This window comes from Ursus maritimus, unplaced genomic scaffold (assembly GCF_017311325.1).
Source record: "Ursus maritimus isolate PB19 unplaced genomic scaffold, ASM1731132v1 scaffold_6, whole genome shotgun sequence".
Taxonomy (NCBI): Eukaryota; Metazoa; Chordata; class Mammalia; order Carnivora; family Ursidae; genus Ursus; species Ursus maritimus.
In genome coordinates, this window is record NW_024426774.1 from 77,896,259 (window position 1) to 77,919,430 (window position 23,172).

The 23,172-nt window shown below is 47.1% G+C and overlaps 1 protein-coding gene across 1 annotated transcript in view; it reads right to left on the reverse strand.

Annotated features, from left to right (window-relative positions):
* Positions 1-11,964, reverse strand: part of RFX8 (regulatory factor X8) — a 17,297-nt gene extending 5,333 nt beyond the window's left edge. The window contains 5 exon segments of the mRNA XM_008699127.2: positions 2,048-2,162; positions 5,089-5,183; positions 7,269-7,425; positions 8,937-8,995; positions 11,627-11,964. Of these exon segments, the coding sequence (XP_008697349.2) occupies positions 2,048-2,162; positions 5,089-5,183; positions 7,269-7,425; positions 8,937-8,945 (376 nt within the window). The 5' untranslated portion in view covers positions 8,946-8,995; positions 11,627-11,964.
* Between the last annotated feature and the right edge of the window lie 11,208 nt (positions 11,965-23,172).

Genomic DNA, 23,172 nt, shown 5'->3' on the forward strand with positions numbered 1-23,172 from the left:
ACGCAGGGCAGTAAGGGCCAGGCTGGGAGGGATGTAGAGGCAGAGTGTGGGAGGGAGCAAGCTACCCATCAGAGGCTGGAAATGTAGCGTTGCCTTTCCCCGTTGCAGTCTCCTGAGGAGGTAGGTGGGGGAAGGGAGGCTGGCGGGCCTGCGAGGGCTGCCATCAGGGAGATGTGCAGGGGGAGCCAGGAGGGCATGTGACTCAGCTGAACGTTCCAAATCCCAAAGGCTTTGGTCTTCCAGGAAAGAAGGATAATTAATGTTCAGCTGAAAAGCAAGGCAGGGTTGGGGGGAGGGGGATCTGGCTTATTGCTATCATTAAAAGATACTTTTTTAATGAAGGTAAAACCAGGGCTCTCTACAGATACAAAATGATCATGTGTCAAAGATCTCACGAAGTCCTTTATTAGAGGAAGTTTGTAAAATGTTGCCAACTGGTTCAAAGGAGAATTCCAAGCACTGAACAGGTATAGACAGTAAAGAATTTACACAAAGATACCCCACAGATCTGTCCTCAGGGCAGTGATCAATAGCACCCACCTGACACCATTAGTTTGCATTTCCCTGGGGGAGGGTCATTTGCATTATTATTGATACAATTTCGAGCGGTGTAAAATAACAAGCACCATGGAAGGTGGAAGTTAACTCAGAAGGGTGTGCTGAACCTTCTGTGTACTTCAAAGCCTTTTGTCCATTTCCGGCAAACTTCTGTCCATTTCAAAGCCTTATACAATGTTTGTTTTTCCTTGATGGATCTGGGTGGGATGGAATGGCCTGACCGGGTCTGCAATAAGCCTGACCAACAACCCCTGGCCCATTTAACTATATGAAGGGGAAAAACCAGTGTAAATACCTTTTGGATATCATACGGAGGTCCAAAGACGGTGTGTGGTGGGGTAGGGGGCCACAGCTTCAGGGCTGGTTTTTTATCATGGGCTCAGCACATGAGCTCCTCTCCATCTCTTTGCTCTGGGAGAGCATTAGCATAAAGCAGAGTCATTTTGGACTTCATTAAAGGGGAGAGTCTCATTACCAGCAGGTGTCACCTACATGGCAGCCTACAGCAGCCACCCTCAGAAGAGTTCCAGAGTGTTGGCAAAACTGGTCTACGATAAAGCTTGTCTTCTCTTCCTCGTTTCATCTACCCGCCGTGAGGGCATCTGGCCGCTCTCTGGAGCAGGGATTCTTCACCCAGATGAGTGTGCAAGCTCACAGGGGTGGAGATTTTGTCTTTTCACTGCTGTTACGCCCACCGCCCAGGAAGGTGCCTGGGACTTTGCAGGGACACAATAAATATCCATGGAATGGATGATCCTTTCCGTGGGGCTCAGTGGTGAACTTCCCTTCCTACATTCTGTGCTGCCTCTTTGCCACAGATGGGACAGATGGGACTTTCCTGACAGAGAAACACCACCTACCGGACCAGATAGTTTGCAGTGGATGCTACTTCTCTCTTTCCACTATCTGCATACGATGGTGACTGTATCAGTTCTTATTCATGAAATTTAAACTTGGGTGCCCCAGAGAACCCATTTTGTCCCCATCTCAGTTGGCTCCCTGCATGCTTTTCTAAAAACACCCAAGTACACAATTCAAAAAACAAGGGGAAGCCTCTTATGCATCCAGCCATGATGGAATGGGAAAGGGAACCTTGGTTCAAGTGTTTGATGGGCTATCATGTTGCCGTTAAAAAACAATTATTATGGCTTTCTATGTCTATGTTATATTTTGCAAAAAATGTGAAAAGAGGGGCACCTGGGTGGCTCAGTCGGTTGATCATCTGCCTTTGGCTCAGGTCATGATCCCAGGGTCCTGGGATTGACCCCGGACTGGGCTCCCTGCTCAGCGGGGACCCTGCCTCTCCCTTTCCCTCTGCCCCTCCTCCCTGCTTGTGCTCTCTCGCCCTCTCACAAAAATAAATAAATAAAATCTTAAAAAAAAAAAAAAAACGGTGAAAAGAAGGTGACTGGATTCTATGTAGAACACAAAAAATACCCATGCTGTAATAACAGTTTTAAATACAAAATGTTTTTAGTCTCTGACTTACCAAAACTATCTCTGTGGCAGAGGGTCATGGCTCTGCTCACGGCAGTGAGAAGGAAATTCCACCTCAGCTGGAAGCTGGCGGCCAATCTGATAAACTCTTCTTTGCTTCTGCTTGGCTATTCCATTTTTGTGAGAAAAAAAATGCTGAGGTTTATGACAAAACCAGGACGATCGTGCACACAGTTGCCACACACACAAGCTCCCAAGCAGCTGGGAGAGAAGAGGAAGAAGAGACGATAAGGCAGCAAGGGAGGCAGAGGCACCGTGGCCTATTTCCGGTCTCTTGGCATCTCCCGTGGAGATGATTCCAGGGCAGAACCCTTTGAAGTTGGTGCAGAGAAGGAAAGAGGTGGGAAACTGGCCTTCATTTTTTTGTTTTGATCCCACACAATTTTTCAAAGGCGGTCATTTGTGAGGCACAGCAGAGGACGACCGCGGGCAGCCTTGCTGGGCCCACGTGGCAGCCGCCACGGAGAGAGCTGCCGGCGGCTGTGTGCTTGCCAAGTCCGAGCGCGTGCGAACGTGGCACACGACCCCATACTAATGAGAGTAACGGCGCTGACTTCGGAAAGTACAAAGCTGGCCACTGCGCCATGGGCATGACCTGAGGCCTGGAAGGTTCCACCCGGGCGTCCAGCGGAGCCCAGGCCCACGGACAGCTGAGTAGCACTAAACTGGGTACCAGTGAGATGCCCCCACATGCAGGCTGCCAGACTCCATCTAGACTGAGAGTCTCCTTGGGGCTCCTATGAATCTCGCAGGCATGTGTTGGAATGAACGCCCCTGCAGCCCTCCTAAGTCTCATGGTGTCTGTGGACCACACACAGGGCTCGACCACAAGTCTCTGAGGAGGAGCTGCTGGGACTGGCTAGAAAGGAGGGAGTACGCTTTTCCATCTCTGCTGCTCCTCCCTCTGCCCACTGTGAGCGCCCCGGGCTCGGGGAGGGGGTGAACCCCATCCAGGAGCAGCACCCTCCCCCTGTGGGCTCCTGGCCCCTGGGCTCGTGCTTGTGACCACCTAACACAGGGCACCCAGGAGGAGCCCCGCTCAACACACACAGGGATACTTCTGAAAAGCATCGAGAGAAGCTGCCTTGGGTGACCAGCACTCTGCACAAACGTTTAACCATAAACCCTGAACGCTGTGGTGCATTCCTCTGCTCGCCACCCACGAGGCACACAGGCTCCTGTGTTCGGAAACTGCTGCTGGGCCCGAGCCGCCCGAGAACCGGGAGAGAGAATGCGTGACACAGCGGAGCGTCTTCTCTGCGAGCGCGCTGCCAGATGCTAGCCACTGAGGCCATTAGTCATCCCCGACATGCCTCAGGGCTTACATTTTCACAGTCTGAGGATTTTATTGACAATAGCCTGTTTTTTATCAGCCAAGCTGTTGTACAAAAACAAGCCCTTCAAAGGCACGGTTACAAAAATACCATTTTTCTAACATGCCTCATTTGTGAAGGCTGAAGATATGGGGGTGGAGTCTTGGGAAATACAGGGTGTTACATGGTCTAAGATAGGGTGAGCCTCTCGGGCTGCTTCGAGGCAGGATTGGTATTACTGGTCTCAGGAGGCTTATCTTGGTTAAAGTCAGAGGTGGAGTGAATACCCAAAACAGGGAACAGAGGCTTGAAAGCTTCTATGGGTGAAGCTGTCAAATGAACACATGTCCCCACAGCACTGCCACCCTAGACAGGCTTACCACTGTTACAGACAGGCTTTGCCAAAGCCCAACGAGGAGAAATAAAAGCCAGACGGAATCTGGAATGGTTATCATCCAGAAGCAAAGAATGGAAACCGACACCTGACAAGGGTTGGAACTGACTTTCAAGCTCCTTCCTGAAAACTTCTCTGGTTCATCTTTATGAGGTGTGTGACCCTACTGCCACCTACAGTCTTTGTGCCCTTAGGTAGTACCTGTGCCCTTTCTCTTTGATGGTGAGGACAGGCACACAGACAAGAACAGGTGGCGCAGGAAGGGGGAGAGAAAGAAATGTGACTGGAGGCTTAACAGAGAAAGCCCCAAGCCGAGCTCCCGGCCTGGGCTCTCCAAGTCTTTGCTCTCTGCTCCAGGGACGGCTGCTTCTTCTGTAAATAGGTCCTCCATTTTGCCATGTGCTCGTTCTGCTCTTGCCAGTCTCGTGTGGACATTGCTCACTGTCCTAGTTTGCTCTAATCCCGTTCACCTTCTACATCTTGTTTCACTCCCACCTCCCCCAGCAAGGCCTTTCCTAGCTGCCTCAGCCATCAGAGGACACTGCCTCAAGGCGGGGCAGCCCTGGGCTGTCTTGTTTAGGTCTAGGTTTTACTGCATAGCCCCCAGCTCCTCACCCACAACCCACATGGGCGTCCATCGGAGGGCAGGGGTGCTCTCAGCTCTTACAGTGCAGCTGCCGAGGCAGAGAAGGAGGACAACCACCCCAAAGTAACGCCCTATTCAAGTAACACCCAAGTTTCAAGTCGACCAGTCGACCATCTGTATCCAAAACAATACATCTTTGCTTTTGTAAAATCAAGCCTGACACTTGGATGGTTCTGCAAAATACCCAGACCAGCACTGTTCTCCCTAAATAGTCAAAATCCCTCTTCCTCCTAGACATTCTTGTGTGGTCACACATACACTCATCCATGCTCACCTGCACGCACGTGCTCACCCATCCTCACACACACTCATCTGCACACCCATGTTCACCCCACACTGTGCTCACTTGCACACACACTCAGCCATGCTCACCCACATGCATGCTCAACCACCTGATCACCCACACTCAACTGCACATACACGCTCACTTGCACACACACCTGAGCCCACACACGCTCACCCACAAACACACACCTGTATGTGCCAGCCTCTGATTCCTGCCTTGCTACAGGATGGAGTGAGACACCGCTTCCCTATCTTTAACACCCGCACCAGCCTTCACACATTTCTGGCCAGAGAAAACTGTTTCATTTCATCAGGTCATGGGCACAGGTGCTAAAACATAGCTAGAATGATCAACAGCCCCTTCTTCCCTTTAAAAAAAAATCATGGTTTTGTACCTGGAAGACAAATGTTTGGAGATTTGAAGACAGACAATTCAGGAATATGCTGAGATCTGTAGATGTTCCCAGCAAAGAAATCAAACTGCTTAAACCTGCCAACAAAAGAAATAAAAAGATGACGAGCAAAGTAGCAGGATTTTACTCTAGGTATTTGCACACTAGGTGACCTAGGGGACAACACTTGTTAGTTCAAAGGAATTCCCTGGGGTCTCATACTCCTTTTGAACACAAAGGATGAATTCTAAAGCTGGACTTGTCACCTCTGTAGTCAACTAGTTAAGGTCTTGCCTCTGAGGAACCGCCTCTGTCACTTGTTGAAATGGAAAAAAATATTTTGAAATAATAACTACACCTTGTAATTATACAGAACCCAGCTACAGATGAGCTCATTGCATGATACAGACATGAGCTCACCTACCCTTGCCGTTTTCACAAAAGGGGTAGTTTATTAATGTCATTTAAACTGATGGTGGACATCAAAGCCGATGAGGGATGTGTCTTGCCTGGGGTTATAAACTCAGTTAGTACAGACCTGAAGGGTAGAGCCCAAGCATATGTGACGTCAGGACTTGGGTCCTCACCTGCACAGGCAGCACCGAGCAAAGAACAGCCTTGGGCTCTCCCACCTTTTGGAATGCAGCTATGTACCAAGCAGAGTTTTAGAAAACCGAGTAGGTTGCCATGGCCCTGACTGAGGCTTGACCAGGTCTCATCTGGAGGATCCTCCAGGGACACCTCAACATCTACCTGCTAGGCATCAGCAGTGGCGATCAGAATACTGTCTCCCTGCTGGCTCTTTGCCCTCTTGGAGGTTCTTCTATTCACAAGAATGCCAGTAGGAACACAGGAGTACTGGACAGGCATCTGGGGGAGAGGCCTCATGCCCTCCTGGGGCTCCCTGGGCTCTGCCTGGGGGTAAAAGCGGGATCTGGGCAATCACCTGGAGTTTGGGGGAGAGCCAGTGGCCTGGGAGGGGGGTCTTTTGGGCTCCTACTAATGAGCACTGCTTGTCCATATCTCTGAAGTTTGCTAGGTTAGGCCCTTACCTTCTCATTACTGGTTTGGGAGGGAAGGAGCTGGGATTTGAGAGAGCCAGTCAATTGGGGCAGGGGCGAGCCACCAGCAAGTATGGACCTATTTAAATATTTTAATAAGGGCTACCAAAGTCAGCCCTACTTCAAGGTCAAAGAGAGAGGCCAGGATAATTTGTGGCGCATTTACGCACCACTGAATCCCTGTATTCATCTAGCTATGAAGTGTGAGACTGCTACCGTGTGCCAGCACTATGTTGGGTGGACCAAGATGAAAAAGCCACAGCTGACACCTGAAGAAACCCACTGGCTCTGGGGAGGCAGCTCTGTGCAAGGTGAGCGTATCAGGACAGGGCCAGGCTCATGGAAGATGAGGCTACTAGACCTTCCTGGGCCATCCTGGCGGAGTGCGTGGAACGCGCATGAATGGAGCACGGCCCCTCCTGACAACTCTCCTACAAAGGCCTAGAGATTCGCCTGTGGTCTGGGGGCGGAGGTCATATACCTCTGCAGCTCTCCTCCCGAAACAGCGCCCAGGCTCTCCCCGCCACGTGAGGACAGCTCCTTCTCTCACTACTTTCACTTTCCAGAAATGGAACAGTGCTGTCAGCCTGCTTGCCAAGCTCTTTGTATAAGGGACATTTTTTCCCTTGAAAAACAATTCAACTATCAGATGGCAAAGGGCAGGAATATCCACATATTTACTATCACTTGGTAAGAGCATCATGGCTAAACTTCGCCTGGTTAAAAGTAATTCTTGGTGATGCTAATAATAGCGACAGCAGAATCTGGCAAGGCAGGGAGCTAACTCAGTCCATTTCGGACAAAGCTAGAAAAGACACTGTTGAATCTGCATGTACAAGATCGTTGCAGAAATGTTTTTTCCAAAGGAGACACTCCAGGTATTTCCAAAAAGAAGCAACAGCCACCCTCCTCCGTTCATTCATTCAGCAGACATGTATTAGCACTGGTGGCCTGGCGGACCCTTCCTCACCCCTGCAGGAAGAGATGTGTGAGCAGATAAATGATAATATCAGAGTAAAGTAGGTTCTACCTCTATTAAGAATTCATAAACTAGCGATGGTCACGCCAGCCCCAAATATATCCCAAACACTGCAATAACGCAAGGTGCAGAAGGAAGATTACATTTCAACTCCGTGTGTGTCTCCAGGTCACCGGCGCTACTCGGGTGACTAGGCAGGGCTTTCTTAGGGGTGTCCAAAGCGCCTCGATTGATGATGGCATGTAGCTCTGACTTCAAAACATTGACTCTCCTGTTATTTTTCAACACCATTCTCATAGTCTAAAAATAATGGAGACGCATAATACTTCATTAAATCTTGTCCTTTTACTTTTGCCTAATCCCCTCTCCAAACAACTAAGATTTTTTTTTTTTTTGAGGAGAAAGAGAAGTGGATTTGGGTATGATCCACTAAAACTGAATCATAAATGACAACTGAAACTGAAATGTTCAAATTGCACACATCTTCGGACAGCCTTTCTGAAAATCACCATTCAGAGTGCTTCTGCTCGGAGGCAGATGTGGTCAGGGCTCTCGGGGCTCTGGGGCTCTTCCTCTCCAGGACTCTTATTCTCTGCGCTGCGCTCCACGAGCCTGAACTGCTCTAGAGAGGAGCACGGGGGCTCTGCCGGAAGCGCAGCAAGGAAAGCATGGCTCTGCAGACGCCAGGGCTGACCAGTTCCAGGCGGGCACTGTGGGCACTCTGATGCTGTCCCTGTCCTTCCCTCGGGCCATGAATTCAGCCGCTGGGAGAGGATTTCCTCAGCCATCCAATGGGGACAATCCAGTCCCCTCTGTTCTGGGGTCCGTGGGCTGAGCTGTGGGTCCTCAACACCAGCCCTAGGAAGGGGCACTGGAGCCACCTCCTCCATCTGGCAGGGGAGGAGCCCGAGGGCACCTGGGGTGCTGAGTCAACTTTCTCAAAGCCATCGTGTTCAGAGAGAGAAGATTCAGAGCAAGGTGGCTCTAGAACCCGAGCTTGCCGCGTAGGCTGGGTTGGGGTGAAGGTTTTCTGTGGGAACATCACCAGTTGATGCAATCAGGAAAGAGAAAGTGCTGGTGAACAGGATGGGCTGTGAGCACACAGACAGGAAACAACCCCGAGAAACGTGAAGTCGAGAGAGAGTTTTGTGCAGGAAGGACAGAGATGGTGAAGTGGAGGGCCCAGCAGTGCTCCTCCTGAGCTGGGACTGATCTGGAACGGAGCCCCTGTCTAAGCGGTGTCCTGATCTTGTGTCCACGGGATTTCGGAACAGATTCCTGCGCGGCCTGCAGCCTGGTATTACAGAATCTTCCTTTCAGCCCTTCTCTGCCTTCCTCTAACACGGAAGCTAAATAAACAACCCATGAGGGAAAAAGTCAGAGCTGAGAAACCTGGCAGGCCGAACACACGGAGTCCATGGGGCCACGCACAGGGTGAAGGGCTCCGTCTGTCTGTTCTAGGCTCGATGCCCCTTCACCTCTGACACTGGCTGGCCCTGGTCGGCACTTGCATGGGGTCTTCCTCTGGAACTTCAGAACGTTGACCTACTTGTTCTGCTTTTTCTTCTGCAGGGAGAACCTTTCTGAGCAGAGGAGCAGTGGGGTGGGCTTCTAGCTGAGAGTTTTGGGAGCAGTATGCCTTCCCAGTTAGTGGCCAACAAGGTCCTCCTGTCTGCCCACTGCCCTCTAAGGGATGGACACGGCCTCCCTACAAAGGGAGTTACCACCTGCTCTTAGGACATAGTTGCAGCTTTCACTTTTTGCTTCAGGAAACTGCTTTGTTCCCTCCCGTCCTGTTGGCTGAAACCTACCTTTGCCATGTTGGAAAGATACGTCTTCCTTCTTAGTCTTTTGACAAATACAGTAACTTCTGTTAAGAACAATACACATGGCCATTATTAATGTAGCTTCGAGTTTTTTTTAATAAAGATTTTTATTTATTTATTTGACAGAGACAGAGAAAGCACAAGCAGGGGCAGGGGCAGAGGGAGAGGGAGAAGCAGGCTTTCCACTGAGCAGGGAGCCCAATGTGGGCCTCGATCCCAGGACCCTGGGATCCATGATCTGAGCCGAAGGCAGATGCTTAACAGACTGAGCCACCCAGGCATTCCTGTAGCTTCACGTTCTTATGTACACAGTGGGGAAGAGGACCCACAGCACAGACATGAGGCCTACTCATTTGCTAGGAAGGTACAGCTGCCTAAACTGCCCTCCACACAGGGAGGCCTCCACACATCCTGGGCTTCCCACCACCCACTGACCCTTTCCCTAATGGCTAGGAGATGCTGGCAGGGGCCACTTGACAAAAACCATTCCCCCTGCCTCTCCGTGCCAGAATGTGATGTACTCCCAGCATCTGACGTGCCTGCTAAAGGAGTTTAAGACTTTTGCTTGAGATCCCCCAGCTTTGTCATCTCTACAGTGCTCTCCTCAACAACTGACCCAAGGAGGGGCGCCCAGGGGGTTCAGTCAGTTGAGTGTCTGACACTTGATTTCAGCTCAGGTCATGATCTCAGGGTCCTGGGATCCCGCATTGGGCTCTGTGCTCAATGAGGAGACTGCTTCAGGATTCTCTCTCTCCTTCTATCCCTCCCCTCATGCTTGCTCTCGCTCTCAAATAAATAAATCTTTAAAATAGAAAAGTGACCCATGAAAAGGAGGAAACATCAAGGGAGTGTGCATGTATTCATCTGACAAATATTTATGAGGGACACTCGTGCACTGTTTGCTCCATAAATGTGTGCTGGGTGTTCGCCGGATTGTTGGACAAAGGAGGGCAGCCTCTACCCTCTAGGGGCTCACCCTCTGAGGATGGGTCACCAGATGGGCAGATGTCTTCTCCACAGCAGGGTAAGGGCCCCTGGCAGTGTGAGAGCCGCCTGGGGAAGAAGGAAGGAAGGGGTGTGTGGGGGTGCCAAGGGGAGGGAGAGGCTTGTTTGGAAGAAGGCGTCAGGTGTGGCTTCATTTAGAATGTGCAAGTTAGGCGTTAGGGAGGGGTGAGGGCTTGGCAGGGGAGGGAGGTGGGGGTTGGGGACGGGGCTGGCAGTCCAGGCAGAGACAGGAGCAGGAATAAGGGCCTTTTGGGAGATAACCTGTCTTGTGTTGCTGGGGAGCGCCAGTGTGGGGACTCCCCAGAGGTTGGGGACAAGGATGAGGCCAAAGGCCAAGCTGTAAATGACTCTGCATGGTGAGTGAAGGCCCGGGGATCAACCAGGCAGCAGGGACCGTGGAAGGTTTTAACGGGTCAGATCACTGTGTAGACCCATCACTAGGGGTAGGCGGAAGTGTGACCGAGGGCATGAGGCTGGAGGCAGGATGGTCAACTAGGAAGCTCTGAAGTAGACTCGGGGAGGGACGGAGGGAGACAGGCTTGAGGGCTGGAGCGGGGCTTTGTCTCCTCACTTCATGGACCCTCTGTCACAGCAAGTTCTAGACCTCACGTTCCCCGCAGCACCCTCTTTCTGCTGATCCTTGGCTGGCAGTCTCACGGCACATGGTCTCTGCCCAGCCATGGGAACATTTCCAGGCAGGTCACACGGGGTCAAGATTCCCAGTGTGACTACTGAATACAGCAAGGGGTGCAGGGCTGGTGGGTTAAAATTACATTTGGTCCTGTTCTGAGGGCACTGTAAGAAGACAGCAAAAGGCATACAAAGAAAGCAAGACTCAGCCCTGAGCAAGCTGGCCCAGGAGGAGGAGGGCCCAGGTTGGGGGGGCATTGGAGGCAGCAACAGGCAGTGGTGGAAAACCTCACAGAGGCAGGAGGGGGAGGAAAGGTATTTCCAGGACCAAAAGCATGTCCCGCACATATGGGTGAGTGCTGGCTGTTTAAGCCGTTGTAGGCCTTGAACAGACAAGCAGCCTGGGGAAAGTAGTATTCAGAGACCATCACCTGGCAGCAGGATGGAAGGGAACATGTTCTAGAAAGTCAATGGGGGAGACTGAGACCATAAAAGTGTGAATGCTGCAGTGGCCCAAGAGGTGTGAAATACTCAAGGACATGGGAGGAATTTCTAAGAAGGGAGTGATATTCTTGGAAGCCTTGCTGGGAGCCCACACAGAGCACAAAGAGGCAAAGAATACTGGAGCCAGAGCCCTGGTCAGTCCTGCCTACAAGGCCACCAAGCCAAGGGACTGCAGACTGCCCTCAGAAGCTGGTTTGAGAGGGCACACATTAGCCACCGGCTGGATGCACTGCCAGCTTCTCCCCTGCCTGGACCACGGTCAGCGGCACCTTTTCTGCACCTCTAACCCCGTGGGCCTGCTAGAAGTCCATGTTAGTATTTATAAGGGGCAATCGGTGAAAGGGTGTGAATGGATCAGCACAAGGACCCAACACTGCGCTAAAGAAAATGCCAGCAGGTCCGAACTGGTCAGGCCTGCGGACTGCAGTTTAGCACAGGAGGGAAGAGTTACCCGCAGCTGAGGTGTCCTGCCTCAGCGTGAAAGTTAGAGCCTTCATCTACTCTCACAGAATTTATTTTTTTTCATTGAAACCTACCTTTGACTTTGGAGATCTGTACAATGGCTGGAAAACATTCCAAAGCATTAAGTAGCCACAGCTTAAATTTCTTACTGAATAACCGGACAGACTTCAGGTACTGGATAGAAACATCTTCCAAAAAGTCATGAAGGAGAACATCCTCAATTCCCTACAACAGAATTGACAAGATGTGGTGACAGCTGGCCAGGGTATGCATCCTCTAGTTATAAGTGGCCCCGCTCGGCTGTGCCACAAATACAGAGGGAAAGCTACCACGCAGCCCTTGCCATTGCTTAATGTGCAGGGTGTGCAGCCGGAATGGGATTTTTTTCAAAGATCTTAAAATATTGATAATTGATTCAAAATTTTCAGGGGGCGCCTGGGTAGCGCAGTCGTTAGGCGTCTGCCTTCGGCTCAGGGCGTGATCCCGGCGTTATGGGATCGAGCCCCACATCAGGCTCCTCCGCTGGAGGCCTGCTTCTTCCTCTCCCACTCCTCCTGCTTGTGTTCCCTCTCTCGCTGGCTGTCTCTGTCAAATAAATAAAATCTTTAAAAAAAAAAAAAGAATCTCCAAAATTTTCAGAAACACTATTTCAGCCAATAGTAGGTGGATCAAACCCAACTATATAAGGGCTGAACCCAGCCTCCAGTTTTCAACCTTTGCGTTAAACACTTCTAGGCACCAGATTGTTTCCTAAAAAATAATAAAGTAAGAGGTAAAGGTTCATGACCAGTTTAAGGAGAACCACAGAAATTATATGTAACTGATCCCCAAACAACAATAATCACTCCGGAAGTTGAGCATTTAAGAAAAGCAAGGAGGAAACCCCCACACTTATATTCCAAAGCAGTTACTCCAATTACTCATTTTAAAGACTTCTTTTGTTGAAGTTACCAGAGAAAAAACTTTGACTCGGTGCAGGGCTAACTAATCACTGGAACCATCGGTCACCAGGGGTATTGGCTTTTTCTTTCCATGAGGTAACTCTTGCTGAATTTAAAAAGAAAAGTTGAGTTTTAGGGAAAGATCAAAAGGTTCCATCAACACCGCGATTTACTCCTTAGAGGGCCTGAAGTCCACGGAGCCTGCAGAACAGGAGGGCTGCAGTTCTAACCCCAGCATCTGGCATCAGTTTCTGAAAAGGACACACACCAGCAAGGCAAGCAAATGTCTTCCTACCTTGTACAGCTGCACGTCGTAGCATTTAAAGAGCTGGCACACATCGGGCAATGTCATAAGCATGACTGTGTCTTGCCGCAGAGATTTCCAGAAGGAAGTGAGCAAGTCCTCCACCTGATGAGGGAACAGAACATACCTCCAAAAACTCATTTTGTGCCTGGTGAGACTGATCCCCCCGTTATATACTTAATCAGCCCCAAATGATAATGGGATGAATTTCAGTCTAGTTAATGTAAAGCTCGGCCTATCAGCTTTGTGTTCTTTCTAGCATCAGTGAGCAACTGCCAGTTGGATGGGATGATGTGCAATGGTGTTTGCGGGAAGTTTTCTGGAAGGAAGGCTGTTTCTGACCACAAGGGGGCTCCTCTTGATTTGTAATAGGATGAGGATCTGGCCACAGGGCACAGACCACAGTTTGGAACGAATGTTCATTGACTGACTCCCTCAATTATTTGTTAGCTCAGAAGGACGTGTAACAATATGTAATCAAAGAGGCCTCCTTGATAAGTTAGAATTCACTTCACCCAAGGACTGTGTGAGCCAAAGGGCACCAGTATCATTCTATAGACACCTTTTGTTGTGGAACAAAATAGCAGCTTCCCTACTTTTCTTTATGTTTGTCCACGTTGACTCTTCAGACTGTATTATTGAACCAGATGGCCAATCTGAGATGCCAACTAATAAAGTCTCTTGCCTTTTTGGGATTTTTGCAGGCTCAGATATTTTATGGCATTGAAATACGTGACACACGTCCTGCCAATGACTCCAGGCAAGGAGCTATTCCTGTGTATAGGCTGCAAGGAAGTTATGGCCAACTCTCGGAGTACCCGATGACGAGCCCGTGATTTGAAATCCTGTATCAGGGCATTAATTCTAGAGAAGACATCACCAAAGAGACTCATAGATATTGAACAAAAAATGTAATAGTGGGATGAGAAGGATTATTTAATCCTTTTACTGTCAGTTTGGTAACTTCAGAGCATGGCTCTTGGGGGTTGGTGGGTCTGAATGAGGCAGCAACCATGGGCTCAACTCTGCTGACTCCCTCACCACCCTTGTCCAAAGTCATCCAATCCTGCTGCATCTGCTTCAGAAATATTTCTCCAATTTGTCCATCTCTCTCTGATGTCATTGTCACTGCTCCAGACTTGACCCTTCCCCTCACTTCTCACCTTGACCATGACAAAACCTCCCCATTGCCCTCTGCTTCAATATGGCAATCTTGCATCACTGCTCCCCCACCACTTTCTCAATCAATCAGAATTCTTCACAGGGCTCGAGGCCCTTTCTAGCACCAGACTACTTTCCCACATCCCCTCGGGTTCTCTCCTTAAGAGATATTAACATCTAGTCATAGTGAACTTTCTGCCATGTCATGCCTGAGAACATCTTGCTGCTCTTGCCTACACCATTGGTTCTACCTGGAACCCCTTCCCTACTGCACTTTTGAGTATATCTGAACCTCTGCTTTTCTACTGCAATCAACAGCATCATGGCTTCCCCTTGGGAGACTCTCTAGCCATCTTTGTTACTCTTCCTCCTGGGACCCGGAATGATCTAATCAAGCTGTGATTCTAGAACTTGCCATATTGTATCATATCTATTGGCTTATATTGCTCCTTTTAGTATCAGACTATAAGCTTCTTAAGCCTTATGAGAATACCTTCCTAGTTCCAGAAATGGTACTGGTCACAAGGTAAGAATTAAGTTAATGTTTGATGAGCAAATGAAGGGAAGGAGCGTATTAGATATTCAATGTGGATGGATATTTACAAAAGTGCATCAGTAGGACAGGGGCCATCCTGAAGACATCTTTGTCTCTCCTTCACTATAATGCTTTACACTGAATAAGTGCTAAATGAACTCATGTTAAGTGAATATTATCACTCCAAGTTGAAGTACTTAGAACACTAGGCATCAGAAAAGCTTTCATTTAAATGTGTGCTTGTTTCCCTGGATTTTCTATTGCAAAAGATAAAATTCAGAACGGTTAAAAGATTTGGTTGTGCTTTCCACAGCCAATTCTAGAGTAAAACCCCATCGTTACAACACAGATGACCCTGCTTCAAAGTCTTGCTTCTTTTTCAGTTAGCATGTATCAATAAAATGGCAGTTTAGCATTACTGAAAATTCTAAGGTGAATAATATTACCAATACTTTATTCAAAATCAGCAGGAATTAGATCTTAAAAAATAGCATATTTGAAGCATAAGGTTACATTAACACCTTGGAAAACTTCCAAATGATTAAACTGAATAAAAATATCACCTCAGCTATCACCTCAATATCTATAAATAGCTGACTTCCAAGTGCTACAGTGCAATGAATTACCACTCGACATCCCGAGGGGGTCTTTTCAAGTACAATGATTAATAATGAGTCATAAATACTTGTATTTTATAGATAAAACCCTACCTTCTCAAGTTCTTGGTTCCTCACGTTTTGTAAAATATCTTGGCAATAGTTGTAGTATTCATCGGCAAGAAAGGCCATCTAGGAAGGATACGGAAAATCATTTCAGTCTTAAGGTCACTTCGAGAATGGACTGATCCTCAAAGACCTCTCTGAACCCGTTGAGGCTGCTGCTTATGTTGCAGGCTGCTACAGCAGCAGCTGGGCTCTAACGGGGCTGTTTATTTATGTGTAGCAATGCATAAACATCGTTGGTCTAACATGGACATAGCTTCAGTTCTGATGTCCTAACTCCAGGGTCTGTACCACCCACTAAAGAGGCCACCAATCTCTGACATCTTTCTCCCTAAACCCTTATTTCCCCCTTCATATTCCCCAGTCCCAGTTTCTAGAAAATCTGCCTATCTGTTCTCTGCTCTCTCATAGGGAAGCCCTCATTCTAGATGACAAAGTTGTCCCAGGTAGAGCCTTTCTATAGGAAGTGAGGGGAAGACCTGAATTTCCTGACTGCTACCGAACCCAGGAGGGAATATTGGTGCTCACTGGTCTGGGAGAAGGCAAATATTACCCCATCTGGTTCAAATGATCACAGGCAAACTAAGAAGGCATTTATTCCTCTAGGCATCAAAGGCATGAAAGATTAGTTTCTCCCATGCGTGCAAGCCTACCATTTTGTAGGAATACTTCTTTGCCAGTTCTTGCTCCCAGAATGGACATCTCCTGAATTCAGACAAAGGGGATCCAATTGGGTCTGTCCTTATCGGTGAATGATTTTCACACTAGAAATCATATACACATGGATTATCTCTTGAAAATAAAATGCATTTTCTTGTATATAAATCATGTAATAATCACATTGCTACTACAGGCTAATGTTCCATGTAACCTTTTATCCACACCTCCGGACATATTGATCCTAGTACCTTTTCCCCCTTATTTCATTCCAAATGACATTAACCTTCCCCTATATTCTATAAACTCTGGTCATCAGGAAGCAGTTACAACTGAATGTATTACTCAAATGTGTCATTCTTGTGGTCGTGTATTACACATGCTGTATAGTAACATGTGATAAAAATATTATCTATGAATAATTTAATACCACAAATACATTTATACAATCCTTGTCTGTATAACTGTCCCTCCGAAATAAAACCATATCCTGTCTAGGTCATGATGCCTGTATTATAAAAACGGTTAGTTATATCAGAAATCTCAGGGCCTAACTACCAAGGAAAATGAAGAGCACAGACTTCAGAAGGACAAATTACAGAATGGTCAAACATTTCCATCAAGGAGGAAAAAGGTAACATGGCAGAAAGCTAATTCAACATTGCTTCCTGCTGTCCCCTTTGAGCAAGGGAAGGCAGGATCACTCCTGGTTGATTGCAGGACCTTGATTTTATTTTAAATGACTTCTTCAAGATTTTCCAGAACGACTTTTGAATAATTTCCATTTCAATGGAGCAGATTGAAATCATTCCTAGGAGTTGGAAATTGAGCTTGTGAAGCCTGCCGCATTGGATTGCAACACGCGTGAGAGTTTTCCTTCATTCTCTCTCCAACCCAATGGTTTTTGCTCTGTGACAGTACAGTTCCGAGATCAGTATTTCATCCTGAGATCTTACATCCTCAGATCTTATCTACTTAGAGCCTCACTGAGCTACTCACTTGTATCTTGCTTAGTAGATTGTTTCCGCGGGTTTGCAGTACGTTCCTATCTACAAGCCATGTGACGGCACAGAGGCCTGCACCCACCCTTATGGATAGGAGTGGCACTCAGCTGCCACTCCACGAGGCACTGCACACAATCGAGAACGGGCACTGCCACCTTCCTCCTTCTCTCATGCTCCCTTGTTATCAACCCATATCACAATGAGGATCCGAGGAGCTTAGCGTCATGGTTAACAGTCTTTTCAGTGTCCTAAAATCTGTACTACTTAACTCTGTGTAGTCCTGAACCCCTTTGAGAATCTGATGAAAGCAACTGACCCTCCCCCTAGAGAAATGCACACTATGCACTTAATATTGTGAAGATGCCAAGGTGAAATTCCCCTTAGTGATATTTTTGGAATAAATAGAGGTGTGGGTGTCTAAATACACAAAATAGTCTCACAAATCACAAATTGAAACCTTTTAAAAAAATTTTTTTACAATATAAACAATCAGAAATCTAAAGTGAAAGTATGTTACAGAACCACTGAAGTTGGAATTTCTGCAGAAGGCATTCAGGAAAGAATCAGAGGGATTCCCATTTTGTAGAAATAATTCAGCAAAATGACAAAGAAAAAAGTGAGAAATTCTATTTAGATTTTCCAGGTATATTAAATGCAGTTTCGGATTTTCAATAGTTCCAAAAAATGTCATTGTAATCTTTAGTGAGCACATACTGTGTGTCACACCCTAGAGATACAATGGCGGACCCTTTCTGTCAATACCTGACCCTCTAGGCATTATCTGCCTCCTCTATCAATTCTCCTGGATGCTCCTTCCTGCATCCTTGGCAACACTGGTCACTCAGTTATCATCCCCAAAGCAAACGTATCCTGTCATTCTCCTTCTAAAGATGCCTCAATGGTGGCCTACAGTCTCCACCAGTCTTCGCTATAGGTGAAATGTAAAATCCTCAGCCTGGCATTGACAAGCTGTCTACCATCTGACCCCACCCGGAGTGTACTGCTCCCCCAAATCCTCACATCTTCCTCCTCACTGCCCACACACTTCCCAGCATGAATGCAAACTATACCTTCAAGACGAATGCCTCCTAAAAGAAGACCCAAGTGACCCCTCTGGGATCAGCTCAAGGACATTGTGGCAGGCAGAATAATGGCCACCAAAGATGTCCACATCCTAATCCCTGGAACCTTAGATGGTGAGAGGGACATTGCAACATGTAATTAAGGTTAAGGACTTTGAGATGGGGAGATTATCTGGATCATCCAGGCAGCCCCAATGTAACCACAAGGGTTCTTAACAGTGGGGAGCCCTTCCCAGCTGCAAAGAACCAGAGGGATGGCAGTGTGAGAAAGACTCAGCCTGCCTTTGCTGGCTTTGAAGACTGAGGAAGGGACCATGAGCCAAGGAACATGGGCAGCCTCAAAAGCTGGAAAAGGCAAGATATGGATTCTCCCCTATATTCCCCAGAAAGACTGTAGCCAGCACTTTGATCTTTGCCTGGTGAGAACCAGGTCAGACTGTGACTTCCAGAACTGTAAGAAAATAAGTTTGTGTTTTAAGCCACTAAATATGTGCTAATTTGTATAGTAGCAATAGGAAATGAACGCAGGCCACCTCTTCCATGAAGCCTTCCTTAATCACTCTGGCCTGCTACAACATTTCTCCTCCAATCCCACTTTGGACTTCCCAATCCACCTACAGTCTACCCTGCCTATTCCATAGCACACCAGTTATTTCATGTCTATCCTAGTTCCCCAACCCCGAAATTGTATTCTATTCGAGTATAAAGAGTATGCTTTTGTTTGTTTTTACTTTTTTTTCACACCTCATTCAGGCCTCAAGAGCGCTGGTCACAAAAAAAAGTCGCCCATTCAATGACACCTATCAACAAGACAGTATCAAAGTACTACCATGTCATCCTGGCCAACTTAAATAAAATTCAACTCGTGACATCATAGATTAGCTATTAATAGTTCTGGTGTCCTAATTCAAAGAGCTATAACAGTAATATGGAAACTCTTTCACACAAATTTATTGCTAACAACCTATACATCCTTCTTAATTATAGCAAAGGAAAGACAAACAGCTGATATGTAGCAAACAGTATGCTCCCTGGGGACATCTGTCCTCAGCATAGTGTGTGGCACACTGTGGATAATCAACAACCCTGGTCAAATGGATGAGTGGTTAAGGACCACATAATAAGAACATTAAACACAGGAAAACAGTTGCATCTGATCAGGCAATTACTGAATATTTCAGGGTCTATTATAGTAAATCTATTTTATTCCATACTCACTGTTCCTTCTTGTTGGATAATGCTGTTATAATTAGTAGATTTTTCAAAGGCAATGATGTCTCCACTGTGACAGAACAGATAACAGAGCAATAATTTTAGTAAGCCACCTGTTTCTGAGCACCAGGATGAAATGTTCTTCTTCTTCTTCTTCTTCTTTTTTGCAGCAAGTTTACTTATATGGGGTATAACTTTTATTTCAAAACTCTCCTCCAAGTTTCTATAATGACTGGTGATTAGCATCAGCTTGGAATTAAAAAAAAAAAATCAATCTGTGTAACTGGGACAACCATGTATTTCTTTTGAAGGCTTTATTCCCCTCAGAAGTGAGGTTATGACATCATCATGGGTAGAACTTGCTCCTGAGAGAAAAGACAAAGCATCATGGAAATGAAGTCTTACACTTTCTGATTTGGGGCTTTTAAAATGATCAATTCAGACATGATAATATCCTCTGAGTTGATGGATGTAGCAGAGCACCTTCACAGAACGAGGAAATGGAGAATAATGGGATGTACATTGCATTTCGCCATGCCTCGGATTCATACCTTATATTGAAGACATTTGTATGACATGGAGAACAGATTCAGCCCTCCCCATGTAGTGTGGGACATTTTCCCTTTAATTCTGGGTAGTGAGAAACCGGGAGCCCACAGATGACTCCCTTTGCACAGGAAATGTGTGTTCTGGGAAGGAGATGCCAGGGGAGGTGGCCTCTCCTTCCCAGCTCCCCCACCATCCTCAGAGCTGTAGCTGCTCTGTCCTCTCCAAGTCAATACATATCCTTGCACCTGGTTTTTTCAACACTCCATGAACATACAAAGAGAAGAGGAAGGCAGTAGACTAGTGCTGTGCTTCTGGAAGCAAGGCGATGGTCTTCAAGGTAGGATGGCCTGGGAGGAAGTCAGAGTCTGGGGGAGCAGAGGAGATGGAAGTCAATGGCTTTCATCTCACACAGGGAGAGACTACAGCCCCTCCCAGCATCTCCAAAGCCCCAGAAACTCTCTGCTAAAAGTTTGTGTCCATCCAGTCTCCAAAGTTGTGGGAAACTGGGCAGAATACTTGATACCCATCTGATCAACATTTCCACATAATATTCTATTTCAAAACACAGCAAATAGATTCAGGGTCTGGATACAAAACCACTAGAAAGCCGCCCTCTTCACCTTCCATTAAGAGCTGTTAAAACAACGGAGATTGTACTTTGGAGTGCTCAACGGCAAGTGTATATATCCCCAGAACGCGGGATATATATACATATATATATCTCCCATCCACATAGCATGACGGATTGATGGATTATGCAAGGTGAGCCACAGATGAAGAATTTGAGATGTCTTGGAATTCTACTTGTCATATCTCAATGATCTCTTGGGTAAGTGTGGACAATGATGGAGTTCCTCCAGGCAAAATCTGTAAGCAGCCCATTGCCAAACAGGTTCTGGGAAATTACCTCAAGACCAACAAACAATAAATAAAACACTGGATAAAACCTAGAATGAAAGAAGACAGAGGAGGGGGGCCTGGGTGGCTTAGTCGGTTAAGCGTCTGCCTTGGCTCAGGTCATGATCCCAGGGTCCTCGGTTCAAGTCCCGCATCAGGTTCCCTGCTCAGCAAGGAGTCTGTTTCTCCTTCTCCCTCTGCCCCTCCCCCCTGCTTATGCTTTCTGTCTCGTTCTAATAAAAAATAAATAAAAAATCTTAAAAAAAAGAAAAAACAAGAAAATGTCAGAAATGAAAGATCACTGAGTAAAGGGCTAATAGAAGAGGAATTTAAATAAAAATATATAGTCATCAGCCTTTAAGAGATGTTCTAAAATTCACTTGTGAGGCCTTACCTCAACTAAATTGGAGGGAGAGCAATTTCTCTACGATTGTATTCTGTGTTAATATGCTACTCCTAATATATTTTCTTTGGAAAATGAATGCAAGACCATGGTATGAATATATTCAGCCCCATCCATCCATCCATCCATCCATCCACCCACCCACCCACCCACCCATCCAACCGTCCATCCGCCATTGCCTCATCAAACATCTACTGCGTGCCTACTATGTCGGGCATTGCGCTAGGCCTTGGGGGGATATAGCTGTGACTGTGGCGGACAGTCTGTTCTCACAGAGGTGGCAGCCCATAGAGGAAAAAAGATGTTACATAAATAACTGCAAAGACATTGCTTGGGAGTCGAGACAGTTGAAGTATAGGGCGTTAGGGGAACAGATGTTGGGGGGGGCATGCTATCCCTTTGTTAGTTCGACAGTCTACGTGCCTGTAAACTAGCAGCTTGATAAACTCAGGAGAGCGTCACTTGTGATTAGTTAACCCCTTTGGTTGGTACTCATCACAACACTATTTGGACAGCACTTACTAAACTCTTTTGACTCCTTTAGTTACTTAGAAACAGGAGTATGGAAGCTAGAAGGTTTGGTTTCTGACTTAAAAGAACAACAAGGGAAACCCTCTGCCTTATTGCTCAGTCCCCCTCTGCCCCAACCCTGATTCTGGTAGCTCTGGAAGCCAATCAGTTGAGAGTGATACTCTCAATTATTTAGGATTTATAAGAGCAACTCCCAAGTTCCTGCCATGTGTTCAATGTAGTGTATGAGTTTAATCCAACAGCCATTGAAAGGAGGGTGGTGTTACCCTCCTCACTGTTAAAAGGAGGCTGAAAGGGAACTCCCTGCCACATAGAGGCCTTTGTGTGTCAGACTAGGGGACATAATCCCACTATTCTCACTGGGGCGTTATTTTATTTTTATAACATTTAAATTGGGGGATTTTATTCTTTGAATCAACAGTGACAGGAAAAATAAAATCTCTTCAAAAGCAGATGTTAAAAAAAGTGCCCATCTCCTTCTGGCCAGACGGTAATAGCTTGCGTGTTCAAAACAATGGCAAGGCTGCCTCTTCCAACCTTTGGGATCCCTTAATTCAGCTCAATGGCTCATAACATGGGTCTGGGCTTAGTGCAATCCTATCTATTTATTTAAAAAATGACTTAGTCTCAAAGGCCCACTTCAAGCAAAGATGCATGAAAGAATGCACCAGTTAGTGAGAGGGAGGGAGGCAGTATCAGAGCCAGGCTACAAATTAGGTGAGTAGAGGATCGCTGTTGGGAGACCAGCTTTGTGGCAAAAGGGGGATCTGTGGGGGCCCAGGTCAAGGGCAGTGGCACCCAGGGGATTTGGCCAACTAGGCCAAATGGACACTGCAGGCATTCGGCCCATGCTTTCATCTTAAGACTGGGCTGAGCTAGAAAGGGAGACTGTGGTAGACAGGTGGGGTCTACCACTCAAGAGGAGGGGCAATGAGGGTAGGGAGGCCAAAGCAGCATTAAGGGTGACAGTTTCGGCTCTCAGGGTGCCAGTCAGGATGGCCTCGTGTTCTAGGGGTCACTGTTACTGCATCACTTCCCGTGTGCGGTTCTGACTCAGTCCTTTGGGACATTTATTAGATTGTGGTCAAGAGCATAGTCATTGCTGAAATATGGTTCTAATAAAACCACACTAACATCCAGAGCCAGCCTTGCCATGAAAGAAGGGCTTTCAGTCCAAGAGGTCCTCTTCCACCATTCCCTGAGGCCTCAGATGCTTTACCGGTGCCAAATCACGGTGAAGCCCACAGCTCAGGAGGGACTGCAAGTCAAGTCTGCCCAGTGAAGTCACTTGTGTTCCTTGTGAACTGTCTCCTCAGCTCCTGTTCCACAGGGTGCAAGCCAGCCCAGGCCCAGGATGGCAGGATTTAACTTCTAGGGATAGGAAGGGGTCAGGAGGGTCCCCTGGAAATGGACGGAGAGAGGCCTGGGAAGAAGGAAGGTTCAGAATTCGCACAGTACAATACAGAATCTTTTTTTTTTTTTTTTTTTTTTTTTTTTTTTTTTTATAATTTTTTTTTTTTTTTTTGGGAGAAGCAGGCTCCGTGCTGAGCAGAGAGCCCGACGTGGGGGTTGATCTCACAACCCTGCGATTATGACCTGAGCTGAAATCAAGAGCCAGGTGC